This window comes from Clarias gariepinus, chromosome 4 (genome assembly GCF_024256425.1).
Source record: "Clarias gariepinus isolate MV-2021 ecotype Netherlands chromosome 4, CGAR_prim_01v2, whole genome shotgun sequence".
NCBI classification, from domain to species: Eukaryota; Metazoa; Chordata; class Actinopteri; order Siluriformes; family Clariidae; genus Clarias; species Clarias gariepinus.
The window spans coordinates 192,501-206,961 of record NC_071103.1 but is presented as its reverse complement, the minus strand read 5'-3'; the positions used below and the strand labels follow the sequence as shown (position 1 = coordinate 206,961).

General features: G+C 42.5%; 1 protein-coding gene across 1 annotated transcript in view; it reads left to right on the top strand.

Moving 5' to 3' along the window:
- LOC128519821 (potassium/sodium hyperpolarization-activated cyclic nucleotide-gated channel 1) overlaps positions 1 to 14,461 on the top strand; it is a 26,139-nt gene continuing 11,678 nt past the window's right edge. The window contains exons 1-3 of the mRNA XM_053493702.1: positions 1 to 649; positions 5,834 to 6,152; positions 6,394 to 6,504. Of these exons, the coding sequence (XP_053349677.1) occupies positions 39 to 649; positions 5,834 to 6,152; positions 6,394 to 6,504 (1,041 nt within the window). The 5' untranslated portion in view covers positions 1 to 38. The remainder of the gene's footprint in view (positions 650 to 5,833; positions 6,153 to 6,393; positions 6,505 to 14,461) is intronic.

Below are 14,461 nucleotides of genomic sequence, written 5' to 3'. Positions count from 1 at the left end.
TCAGTGTGAGTGTGTGTGTGTGTGAGACCTTACTCACCATGGATGGAGCGGTGGGCGGGGCCTCCTCAGACCCTCGGCCCCTCCGTAATGGGGACACAAAGCGGCGTAGTAAGGGGAGTTTACCGTCTCCCGGGTTCCGTCTTTCCCAGGCGTCTCTGGACGGCGAGGTGGCCCCGAGACGCCGTCCGTCAGTCATGAGCTCATCGCGAGATGCCACCAGTGTGATCCGGGTCGCCACAGCTGCAGGAACGCCCACCACACCCGGCCCGCCTGGCTCCGTGCCCCCTGCAGGTGGGCCGCGCACTGTGGGCTTTGCTACATCCCGCGCCGCCCTCGCGTCCACATCGTCCTCTGGCACGGGTGTGGTGGTGGTAGCTGCTGGTAGCGGGGCCACTGGAGGGGCGGAGCTAACCACCACAATGACGACAGCGGCTGGGAGTCCGGAGGTAGTTCCCGGACTGGACGGAGACGAGTATTACAGCTACTCAAATCAGTCAACGTTTATGCAGCGACAGCTCGGCGCCATGCTACAGCCTGGAGTCAACAAGTTCTCTCTGCGCATGTTTGGATCGCACAAGGCAGTCGCCCTCGAACAGGAACGTCTGAAGAGTGCCGGGGCATGGATCATCCACCCATACAGTGACTTCAGGTACAGGGGACATAGGACAGGGAGTGTGTGAGGGTACAGAGTGAACCAGGTAAGTAGAGGTGCAGTGGTGGGATGGACAGATTAAGGGGTGGGAAAATGGACAAATGTTATAAAACATGGATACGTGAGTTTAAAGGAAGTCAAGGACTGGATGAGTGGAAGAATGGAGAATGGAGAGAGAGAGAGAGAGAGAGTTGTGGAGAGTGAATTAGGCAGAACTTCACCAAGGAGTAAAAAGTGGAGTAGAAATGGACGAAGAGGAAAAGTATTAGTGTAGAATGTGACAAAAGAGTGACAGATTATTAATCAATAAAGTACAGACTGGGAGGGAGAGTGAAAAAAAAATTGAAGGAAATTAGAGAATAATGCTGGAAGAGAGAGAGAGAGAGAGAGAGAGTGTGTGTGTGTGTGCAAGGAACTTTCTGGGTCATATTTAGTAGTGGTGTATAATATTAATATTCACCAGCACAGTAATGTGTGCCGCATTCCTATTGGCTGTCTCTGAAAACCTCATCGTCTGTACCTGACCAATCAGACACTTTACATTCAAGTGTAGAGTTTGGTGGAATGAGACGTTTCTGAGTGTTACTCGTACAAGTGTATGGTCCTCTAAGTTCTCCGAGTTCTCTGGGTTCTCCTAGGAACTCTTTAGTTCAACATCTGTGTCGTTCACTTTCCTCCTTTAAGTGATTTTTAATTCATGAAACTCTGTAGTCACATTTGCTATGAACGCATCGTTGCACACCGTGTGATGCCTTACACACAGACTTGGCGAGTGTGGCGATGTTACGGCATGAATTATTAACATGGCTCCATGTTTTACCCTTAGTTTGCTTATCAGAGCTGTAGCACATCTAACAACACAGATGAACTTTATTATAATAAAAAAAAAAATATTTTTAACTAATGACAATTATGACTTTGACCCCCAGCCCTAATGACCCAGTGTCTTGTCTGTATGATTTAATGCTCTGCCCAGCAGCTGGTGCCTGTATGGAGCTGCACAGACTCTCATGAATGAGTTCTCATGAATTTCAGCAGTGGGCCTGACAGTGTTACCTGTGTAGATGACCACACCTGAGATGTCAGTCAGCAAACATATCATGATCCTCTGGAAGTACCTGGGTCAGGGCTCTAATCACAAAGCATTCAGGTGTACTGGAGCGCGTCTGCGTAAAGCAGAACCTGTTAGTGTTGCTTTCTTTGGCCAAGGTTTAAAAAAGACCATCAGAGCAAGTTTTGGTTGGATAGTAGCCTTAATTAAAGCATGGAGGTCCAAACAGGTATGCAGGTCCTGATCACTTCCTCACCACCAGGCCTGAGATCCAGGGCAGGCAGTCCAGCAGCTCTGCCGTGACTCCAAAGTGGAGAGCCGGTGGGATGCAGGAAAATGCCTGGATGAAGGAGAAACTGATGGGTCATGGAGACACTAGTGTATAAATACAGAAGCAGCCCTGTCCCTCACACAGCGCAGACCACTTCTGTTCCCAGGGAATAGCGACCATTCAAATTACAGACTCTTGTTTCAAAGAGTGTAAACCCCAGAGAGGTAGAGAGGGGAGCCAGGCAGGTCTGGTGGCGTGAAACTTAATGCTACAGTTACCACATGGCTGCTGCTGGCGCGGCGAGAGCGCGGTTACGACTTCATACAGATACCTGGATATAGATATTTATTTAGATTTATTTCTAATGTGCAATCCAGCTGTGAAAGCAGCCAAGAAAAACCCATGAAGAAGAAACCCTCTGATAATATAATCTCAGAAAATAAACTGTATTACTGTATAAGTATGTTAGTGTCAGGATCAGAGTCATTTTGGATTTAAGTGGTTTAACTTTTAAGTATTTAATATCCAGGTGATATATATATATACACACACACACACACACACACACACACACACTGTATAATCATCAGGAATCACTAAACTGTGCAAGTGAGAACATCAGCAGTTGTGTTTGGGGCATGTTTGTGGCTAGCAGGGAGTGAATACACATTACATCAAAATAACTGTGCATGTTTGTGTTTCTGTTTAATGAAATATATAATTACGACTTCAGACTAAAGTAGGACTGGTCCATGAGTATTTACAGTATTTACTGTGAGGGTGACAGTCATGACCGTCCTTCTCACAGTTGTAATGTGGTGCATGCTGGTCAGTCTGATCATTCATCATCAAGCTCATGGGCACTTTACAACTTTAGGTAATGGTGCAGGTTCTCTATGAGAGAATGGGATCATGTGACCTGCGCAGTGTCTCTGTGAGTCAGCACAGCAACACCTGATGGGAACAAGTCATGAAGTACAGCTACTCCATTAATGTACTCAACAATTTATTTCATGTATCTTTACGTTTTTAAAATATTTCACGTATGTAAAAACCTGTCAAGGTTTCTTCCTATTACCATCTCAGGGAGTTTTTCCTTGCCACTGTCGCCCTCGGCTTGCTCACCAGGGACAAACTGACCATTTTGATTCATACAAATTCACATTTCATACAAACTTAAATAATTCTTTTAACTATGTAAAGCTGCTTTGCGGCAATGAAAATTGCTAAAAGCGCTATACAAATAAAATTGAATTGATTGAATTAAAACTTTTGACTTTTGCTTACTACCCACTAAACATTGGACGTCGGATAAACGTGCAGATCATGTCTATATTGGGTCCATGACCAATTCTGGACATCTATTCGACGTCCAAACTAGGTTCACTATTTGGACGTCCAACCATGACCCAACTTGGACGTCATTTTGACGACCTAATCTGGCTTTTTTTTTGGGACGTCATTTGGACGTCTATGGCAGTGGCAGTAAATGTGTTTTACAAAATAGAGCCTATCAACATATGATTATACATATGAATACAGATTATTTATAAACAAACAAGATTTATTATCTGTATGACTATTTATTTATTTGGTAGACCATATATATATATATATATACTTTTACATTTTCCTGTTTCCCTAACAGTTTTTATTTTATTTAAAGTAGTATAATCAAGTTATTTAAATTTTTATTTTATATTGTATAGTGGCGTAGGCGGGGCGACGGCTGACGACCATCATGAATTGCGGGAGGGTTTCTGTGTGTTCACCATGTTGGGGAAGTGGCTTCGGCCATGTTTGTGTGTTAGGGTGTGTGTGACCTGTTGAACAAAACAATTCCACCAATTCTAGTTTACAGAAATGACTGTCGGGTCATTATGAGAGCGCTGATTGGTTAGCATACCAAAGTGATTGACAGTCACTTAGGAAACAGATCCTGCCCACTTGGTTTCTGTGCTGCCTATTCTTCTGACTCTCGAGCGTCTCGAACAGACGCACTTGTTAAGGGAAGTTTAGAAGTGCTAACAGCTAACCAGCTGACGTACTCATCAGAGGAGCTCTGAGATCTTACGTGTTTGGTTTCAGGCCATTTTTATAACAAGATTATAAATAGAAAGTCTTAGGTTGACCGTTAACCTTATTTTATTCTGTGTGCATGTTGTATGCCCATGTTTAACTGTGTTTACTTGCGTTTTACAGGGAAGCAATGCTAGCAACCAGCTAATTAAAGTACAGAACATGCTAGCAATGCTACTTGTTATTTCTTTAATGTTACTATTAGTCTCTAGGAGCCTTCTGCACATTCGTGTTATCAACAGCATCAGTCAGTCAGATAGATATCCAGAAAAATCAGTTTCTGTGTGAAGTACCTTTGCACTTAAAGTGCATTTTAGAGATCATACTGTACTTAGTGCTTGTACTTTAGTAAAAACAAATTGAAGTTACTTCTTCTTGTAGTGGAGTACATTTTTAGGTAAGGACTTGTACTGAGTCACTTCCGTCTGCTGAGACTGCTCAGTGCACACACAGACTAAAACCAGCACCAGTCAATGCCAATGCGCCAGCAGCAGGTACACTGGACAGACACGTAACAAACGTTGTGATAGTGTTCCGGTTAACTGCACAGAGACGTCACCACTAGGGGTCAGCACTATGGGTGTTTAGTGGATGTAGGTGTCAGGAGTGTTTAACATTAACATGAAGATCAAAAGTAGATCATGGGAAATCACACTCGCTACAATCCTGAAAAGGCAATTAATCAGTGACTGCAGGCATTACGAGTTCATGACAATAATTATTCATGAGAGACACTTTTTCACTTTTACAACGACAACATGACATATTTAAAAACATACACAATGGAGAGCCTCATCATGGGTGGCGTTCTGACAAATTAAGCAGATTTTTTTATCATGCATCTTTGTGTGTGTGTGTGTGTGTGTGTGTGTGTGTGTGTGTGTGTGTGTGTGTGCGCAGCAGAGAGGGGGGATGATTGAGTGTGCTGTTGTCCTTTAATGGTTTAAGAAGATATACATATTGTGTAGAGTGCAAGCAGGAACTTCAGCAGGACTAACTATGACATCATAACTAAAAGGGAGGAGCCAGAAGGAAACACAGACATGAGGGGGAACTGAGATGTGAAGTGTCCAATCACCTCACCGTCAACAAACCTGAGTGATCAATGAGAGTGAGGAAGACAGCATCCAAACATACCAGTTCACCATAATACTCTACGTCCATGAGTCCCCCAGATCTGCTCCTTTACCCTAGGCTAATCTATTTAGAGATTTATTTTCTGGGGGATTCTGGGGAAGATCTGGAAGGTTTTCATTTAGACCCTAATATTAAGATTGTGTCTAAAAGAAAAAAAACCCAAGTGAAGTGCCCTTTCTTTATAGTTTTTTTTAGGGTATATTGTGTAAGTGTCTGTTTTCTTCCTCTCCTGTCAGCTTTGCTTAATCTGACACGTATCTGGGGCGGCTCCATGTCTTTGAGTTGTCTGTCCATGTGTCTGTCCATCCTTCTCAGACTCTCATTAGCAGAATAGAGCGAGTGGTGAACGTTTGTAGGATTTATCTGGCGCTATCTCTGTAACCTGCAAGTGAACCAATTCAATATTGTAGCGTCTAAGACAGTTTATCATTCAGAGCTTCCTTCCTGTTTGAAGTGTATTTTAAGGCTAGTTGTGGCACATACATAACCAGAAGACCAGACACTAGGGTGGTGGGTTGAGGACTTCCCATCTACACCATCATCAGGTTTTATAAATACCCCAGTGTGTATTAACAGTGATTTCTAGTTCATTTTCTTTAGTTCTCACTGTACAGAACTTTGACTTGATTCTCTCTGTGTTCAGGTTTTATTGGGATCTCCTGATGCTCCTGTTGATGATGGGGAACTTGATTATCCTTCCGGTGGGAATCACTTTCTTTAAGGATGAGAACACTCCACCGTGGATCATCTTCAATGTAGTGTCTGACACATTGTTCCTGGTGGATCTGGTGCTGAACTTCAGGACCGGCATCGTGAAGGAGGACAGCACGGAGATCATACTCGACCCCAAAGCCATCCGCCGCTACTACCTGAGGAGCTGGTTTGCTGTCGACTTCATCTCCTCCATCCCCGTCGACTACATCTTCCTCATGGTGGACCTGGAGGAGCGGCTAGATTCGGAGGTTCACACACACACACACACAGACACACACACACACACACTGAACATGAGGGTCAGGGCAGTATTGGGCTTTTGTGTGTGTGTGTGTGTGTGTGTGTGTGTGGCGTCTGTGGACATCAGCCACACCCCCTTTGACATTACAGAATAATTTGCGATCTCCGACTTATTTCTATTTTTTCTTACTATGAGTGAGCTTATTAAGGGTTTGTGTGGCCTTAATGAGGTGTGAATGTGTGTTTCAGGTGTATAGAACAGCTCGAGCTCTGAGAATCGTTCGCTTCACAAAAATCCTCAGCCTGCTGCGCCTGCTCCGACTGTCTCGCCTCATTCGCTACATCCACCAGTGGGAGGAGGTAAGATCATCTGCAGCATCAGTGTGTGTAGCAGCACCAAAATGAGCCTCAAACGCTTTGCCCACACTATATGTCTACACTGTATTGTACTATACACTATATTTTAAAAGTATGTGCACCCCTGACCATCAAGGCCCATAAGTCCCTGTTGAACATCACATTCCAGAATTATTCCCCTTTGTTTGCTGTTATAATGTGCTCCACTCTTCTGTGAAGGCAGTACACAAGATGTTGGAGGGTGTGTGTGCGTGTCAGTGTGTGTGGGGGGGGATTTGTGTTCATTCACACACTCTACTTTAGTGTGTATACTGTAGTGAGTATACTGTAGTGTAGATACTGTAGTGTATGTATACTTTAGTGTAGATACTGTAGTGTAGATACTGTAGTGAGTATACTATAGTAAGTATACACTGTAGTGAGTATATACTGTAGTGTGTATACTGTAGTGAGTATACTATAGTAAGTATACTATAGTAAGTATACACTGTAGTGAGTATATACTGTATTGTGTATACTGTAGTGAGTATACTATAGTAAGTATACACTGTAGTGAGTATACTGTAGTAAGTATACACTGTAGTGAGTATACTGTAGTAAGTATACACTGTAGTGAGTATACTGTAGTGAGTATACTATAGTAAGTATACACTCTAGTGAGTATATACTGTAGTGTGTATACTGTAGTGAGTATACTGTAGTAAGTATACACTGTAGTGAGTATACTATAGTAAGTATACACTGTAGTGAGTATATACTGTAATGTGTATACTGTAGTGTGTATACTGTAGTGAGTATACTATAGTAAGTATACACTGTAGTGAGTATATACTGTAGTGTGTATACTGTAGTGAGTATACTATAGTAAGTATACTATAGTAAGTATACACTGTAGTTAGTATATACTGTTGTGTATACACTGTAGTAAGTATACACTGTAGTAAGTATATATTGTAGTGTGTATACTGTAGTGAGTGTACTGTGTATGACTGTGTATGTGACAAATAAAATTTGAATTTGATTATACTCACTACAGTGTATACTTACTATAGTATACTCACTACAGTGTATACTTACTATAGTATACTCACTACAGTGTATACTTACTATAGTGTCTATACTATAGTAAGTATACACTGTAGTGAGTATATACTGTAGTGTGTATACTGTAGTGTGTATACTATAGTAAGTATTATATAGATATTTTGCTTATAACTATTTAAAAAAACATAAATCAGAGTATTATTTATGTATAAAAAAAAACTTTTAAAAATGCGAAAGCCACATATAGAGTTTAATAATCTTTAATTTTGACATTTTAAACCTTAAATTAAATGTAGTATATAATATATACAGTATAAATATATACAATATATATATATATATATATATATATATATATATATATATATATATACACAGTGCATATAGTTTAAAAAATACACTGATATATTCAGTTAATAAGATATAAACAGCTAAAATAATGTAATTTTGTATAATAAAATGATGTATGCATAAGTAAAACCACAGTAAATTACAAGTTAACTTTGTAGTGGACTATAAAAAAACTGTGGAAATGCAAAAAGCTAAAAAAAAATAAAGTCTAAAAAAAAAGCTAAAGTCACAAATATACTGTTATTTGCATTCGCTGAAAACCACAACAATCCCTACTGTAAATGTAATATTCTACTGTTATTCGCACCGTGTAAATTAAGCTAATCTAAAATAGCGCCATTTAACTAATCACTATTGCTCATGAGGTGATTGCGCAATGTGATGCTAGCGAGTAGCAAGTGAACAGATCTAGCGCGACTGTCCCGAAATTAGCAAACAGTTTAAACAAAAGCACTTAAACTATACAACTTTTACACAATGGAGATACAGATGGAGATATTTTACCGACCCTGCTAACGTTTCGCCCTCCGTAACACCAACATGTTTTCTGTTTAAGTGTTCGTGCATGACATGCCATGAAAGCTCGGTCTTGCATAGCGTGCAGGTTACCGTCTTCTTAGAGGCGTTTAATGTAAATCGCTCCCATACCTTGGAGGACTCGGAGCGCGCGCGCTTTATCCTGCAGACGCTCCTCTAACCTCCATTGCGCGAGTGGCTGTGTATCTGTGTGTATTTGTGCATCTTGTGGTCGCGCTCCTCAGTGACGTGAGCAGCCCAACTAATCGATAACGCCATTTGTTGACAACGAATTTCATTATCGATAATTATCGATTTTATCGATTAGTTGTTGCAGCCCTAATAGTAAGTATACACTGTAGTGTGTATACTGTAGTGAGTATACTATAGTACTGTAAGTATACACTGTAGTGAGGATATACTGTAGTGAGTATATTGTAGTGTGTGTATACTGTAGTGTGTGTGTTTATTGTAGTTTATATATATTGTAGTATATACTGTAGTGTATATATTGCAGTGTATATACTGTAGTGTGTATATGTGTTAATGCAGATTTTTCATATTAGTGTAAAATGCGAATATTACTATGAAAAGATAAACTGCTAACCTGAAGGCAAAAAGAAAAAAGGTTGAATTTTTATGTGAAAGTGTCAGTGGATAGACAGAGAGGATGTTTGGGTGAAGACAGGGCCTCAGAGGTTGGTGTCCCCTGTGTCCACTATGGCATGGCCTTAGTGCATGTATTGCATGTATTGGTCACCGTGTCCTCCTGCGGCTGCCGTGTTGGTGATGGATCCCCTTTGTGAATTCCCAGAAATAATCTCCCACAGTGGTGGTGGTGATGGAGAGCCAAGCAACAGCAGCAGGTCTGTTTGACCCGGAAAAGTTGGGGTACAAGGTTGTTTGGTTGGACTGAAGCATCGGCCACATTCAACAGACAACTAGCAGCCATAGTACAGACAGAGCAGAGTATACTAATTAGGTCCCTTAAGTAGGGCTGTGCAATTAATCAAATTTCAATTTCAATTTCGATTTTGGGTCTCAACGATCACAAAAATGGTGTAATCAGAAAAAAACCATGATTCACTTTTTTAAAAGTTTTTTTGACCTGCGTTCTGACGCGCATCCGCACTTTCGCCCCTCCAGAAGCCCGAACTCTCTCACTCTATACTGCCAGCGAAGAAGTTGCGTATGTGGTATCTGATCGCATTTAAAAATCAGCGCGAGTGAAGATGGTAGAAAAAGAGCAGCCACAGAAGTCTTTGGTCAACAAAAGAGGTAGAAACAATTCTGTTATTCGTGAACAGTTTGGATTCGAAGAAGCGGACGTGGATCAAAAACATATTACGTGCAAGATTTGCTACGCGGTTGTGTCGGTACCGGTTGGTAACATCACAAATCTTTTAAACCATTTAAAATTTAAACACAGACCGACATATGACCAACTAATAAAGAAACCGAAAGAACGACGAACAACCCCCACAACATCCTCGGCAACACAGTCATCCATTAAAGACACGCTCTTCAGTGCAACTCCGTATTTATCCAGCTCAGAAAGGCACAAAAAATAACAGATGCCGTTACATACTTTTTAGCCAAAGACATGTGCCCTATTAGTACAGTTGAGAAGGAAGGATTCAGGAAAATTCACTGTTCTGTTCAATAAATGCAACATCTTTCCGAAGTCAGTAAGTAATCGTGTAAAATAATCGTGATTTCAATCATGACCAAAATAATCGTGATTATGATTTTTTCCATAATCGAGCAGCCCTACCCTTAAGACCTCTGTTTCCACCTCACCCGCTGAAAAGCATATAAATGACCCATTCTATCAAAAACGGGGTGCTTAAGGATTACCTCAAACAGGAAAAAAGAATTCAAACCAAATCTGAAATAGAGAACAGCTAAAAGACGGTGAACAGACACAAAGCCCTCAGCCGTCTCCTGTCCTTAATACCCAAATCTGCTGACTGCCCACTGTGTGACACGTGTCTGTCTATCTGTCAATCCTTAACTCTCATGCCATCAGATCTCACCACCTTCCCACTGTCACTCCATCCATTCTGTTACTGTAGAAAAGTGCTGGCTTAAGTGATGTCTGCTGTTCAGAGCTTCTCGCAACGACTTAAAGCCTGTTGGCGCTCCTTAGAGTCCACAACCCTGAGAATGTATTTCTCTCTTCTCATAATGCAACCACGGGGGGGGGGGGGGGGGGCGCAATCCAGTGTCTTCTTGTGCCAGTCCCAAGTCTGGATAAATGCAGAGGGTTGTGTCAGGAAGGGCATCCGACGTAAAACATTTGCCAAATCAATGATGCGAATCAAGAATATAATTCCCATACCGGATCGGTCGTGGCCCGGGTTAACAACAACCGCCACTGGTGCTGTTGACCTACAGGGTGCTGGTGGAAATTGGGCTACTGTTGGTCGAAGAAGGAGAGGAGGAAGGCGTGTTCGTAAGCAGAGAGAGAAGAGGAAAGGCAAGAGTTTAGGAGTGATGGTAGGGACTTTGAATGTTGGGACCATGACAGGGAAGGGAAGAGAGTTAGTTGATATGATGCAGAGAAGAAAGGTGGATATACTGTGTGTACAGGAGACCAGGTGGAAAGGTAGCAAGGCTAGAAGCTTAGGATCAGGGTTCAAATTGTTTTACCATGGTGTGGATAGGAAAAGAAATGGAGTAGGAGTTATTCTGAAAGAGGAGTTTGTAAGGAATGTTCTAGAGGTGAAGAGAGTATCAGAGCTGGAAAGAGTCTGAAGCTGGAAATTGAAGGCATAATGTTCAATGTTGTTAGTGGTTATGCCCCACAGGTAGGATGTGAGTTAAAAGAGAAGGAGAAATTCTGGAGTGAGTTAGATGAAGTGATGCAGAGCATCCCCAGAGGGGAGAGAGTGGTGATTGGTGCAGACTTCAATGGACATGTTGGGGAAGGGAACAGAGGTGATGAAAATGTGATGGGCAGGTTTGGTCTTCAGGACAGGAATGTAGAAGGACAGATGGTGGTGGACTTTGCAAAGAGGATGGAAATGGCAGTAGTAAATACTTTCTTCCAGAAGAGGCAGGAACATAAATAGGGTGACATATAAGAGTGGAGGCAGAAGCACTCAGGTCGACTACATCTTGTGTCGACGTTGTAACCTGAAAGAGATCAGTGACTGCAAAGTGTTGGTAGGGGAGAGTGTAACCAGACAACACAAAATGGTGGTGTGTAAAATAACCCTGGTGGTGAGGAAGGCGAAGAGGACAAAGGCAGAGCAGAGGACAAAGTGGTGGAAGCTGAGAAAGGAAGAATGTTGTGAAGTCTTTAGGGAGGAGTTGAGACAGGCTATGGGTGGTCAGGAGGTGCTTTTAGTTGACTGGACAACTACAGCCAATGTGATCAGGGAGACAGGTAGGAGGGTACTTGGTGTATTATCAGGTAAGGGGAAAGTGGACAAGGAGACTTGGTGGTGGAATGAGGAAGTCCAGGAGTGTATACAGGGAAAGAGGCTAGCTAAGAAGAAGTGGGACACTGAGAGGACTGAAGAGAGTAGACAAGAGTACAGGAAGATGCAGAGTAAGGTGAAGGTAGAGGTGGCAAAGGCCAAACAAAGAGCATATGAGGACTTGTATGCTAGGCTAGACAGTAAGGAGGGAGAGGGGGATCTGTACAGGTTGGCAAGGCAGAGAGATAGAGATGGGAAGGATGTGCAGCAGGTTAGAGTGATTAAAGATAGAGATGGAAATGTACTGACAGATGCCAGGAGAGTGATGGGAAGATGGAAGGAGTACTTTAAGGAGTTGATGAATGAGGAAAACGAAAGAGAACAAAGAGTAGAAGAGGTGACTGTTGTGGAACAGGAAGTAGCAAATATTGGTAGAAGTGAGGTGAGAAGGGCGTTGAAGAGGATGAAGAGTGGAAAGGCTGTTGGTCCTGATGACATACCTGTGGAGGTATGGAAGTGCTTGGGAGAGGTGGCAGTAGAGTTTTTGACAAGTTTGTTTAACAAGATCTTGGAAAGTGAGAGGATTCCAGAGAAATGGAGGAGAAGTGTATTGGTGCCAATTTTTAAGAACAAGGGAGATGTGCAAAGCTGTGGCAATTATAGAGGTATAAAGCTAATGAGCCAGACAATGAAGCTGTGGGAAAGAGTAGTGGAAGCTAGGTTAAGGGCAGAGGTGAGCATTTGTGAGCAGCAATATGGTTTTATGCCTAGAAAGAGTACATCAGATGCAGTATTTGCTTTGAGGATGCTGGCGGAGAAGTACAGAGAAGGTAACAGGGAGTTGCATTGTGTCTTTTTAGATTTAGAGAAAGCGTATGACAGGGTGCCAAGAGAGGAGCTGTGGTATTGTATGAGAAAGTCTGGAGTGGCAGAGAAGTATGTTAGAGTGGTGCAGGACATGTATGAGAGCTGTAAGACAGTGGTAAGATGTGCTGTAGGTGTGACAGAAGAGTTTAAGGTGGAGGTGGGTCTGCATCAAGGATCGGCTCTAAGCCCCTTTTTGTCTGCTCTGGTGATGGACAGGATGACAGATGAGGTAAGACAGGAGTCCCCATGGACTATGATGTTTGCAGATGACATTGTGCTCTGTAGCAAGAGCAGGGAACAGGTGGAGGAAAATTTGGAGAGGTGGAGGTATGCTCTGGAAAGCAGAGGAATGAAGGTTAGCCGCAGCAAGACGGAATACATGTGTGTAAATGAGAGGGACCCAGGAGGATCGCTGAGGCTACAGGGAGCAGAGGTAAAGAAGGTGCAGGATTTTAAGTACTTGGGGTCAACGGTCCAGAGCAACGGAGAGTGTGGAAAGGAGGTGAAGAGGCGGGTACAGGCAGGTTGGAATGGGTGGAGAAAAGTGTCAGGTGTGGTGTGCGATAAAAGAGTATCAGCGAGAATGAAAGGAAAGGTGTACAGGACAGTGGTGAGACCAGCGATGCTCTACGGCTTAGAGACAGTGGCGCTGAAGAAAAGACAGTAGGCAGAGTTGGAGGTAGCAGAGCTGAAGATGTTGAGGTTCTCTTTGGAAGTAACAAGGATGGATAGGATTAAGAATGAGTTTATCAGAGGGACAACCCACGTTAGATGTTTTGGAGATAAAGTCAGAGAGGCCAGATTGAGGTGGTTTGGACATGTTCAGAGGAGAGATGGTGAATATATCGGTAGAAGGATGCTGAGGTTGGAACTGCCAGGCAGGAGGTCTAGAGGAAGACCAAAGAGGAGATTTATGGATGCAGTGAGAGAGGACATGAAGTTAGTTGGTGTGAGAGAAGAGGATGCAGAGGATAGGGTTAGATGGAGGCAGATGATTCGCTGTGGCGACCCCTGAAAGGGAACAGCCGAAAGACAAAGAAGAAGACCACCAAGGCTTGTCCTCTGTTCTGCATCATCCATCCGTTTTGGTAGTTTTCATAAAGGACATTTGTTTACTTTAGCAGCAGATCCTAAAGTGACCAAAAATACACACAGGTGTAGGACAGCCGAGGTTGGAGTATTGCACCATGTACACCAGGGGTCTTCAACTAAAATTGCTTGAGGTCCAGTAAATGAACACTCCGGACTTCCCAAAAACATGCACCGATGCTTTGAGTGTAGAAAACATATTTTATTGAACAAAATCTGAATAAACACGTCTTTTCGTATGTATAAACAGACATTCACATCCTCCAGAAACTGCATCTGGTTTTAATGCTGTTCTGTTCTGTCCTTTATGTTGCTTTGGTACAAAATAATTAAATTCAACCAGGAACGATGTCTGACAAAAATATGATGAAGGAAACAGTGCCAACTGCCTTCGTCTCTAAATCTGCACAGAACATAAATTTATTTCAACATGAACTTTTTAAAAAGTGAATTTTTTTCACCCGTCTGTCTGTGCGCCGCTCTCTCTCTTCAGTGCACGCATGACTGCACACCCGAACGTAACAGTCGGCATGGTAACTGTGGTAGCAACCCGTGGCACTGTGGGACCCAAATGGCTCTACTTAGCTGACCCTGATGTGCCTGATATAAATGTAATTTTATTAGAAAATAGCGTTTGACATAAATATATATACATATCTTTAATTAAG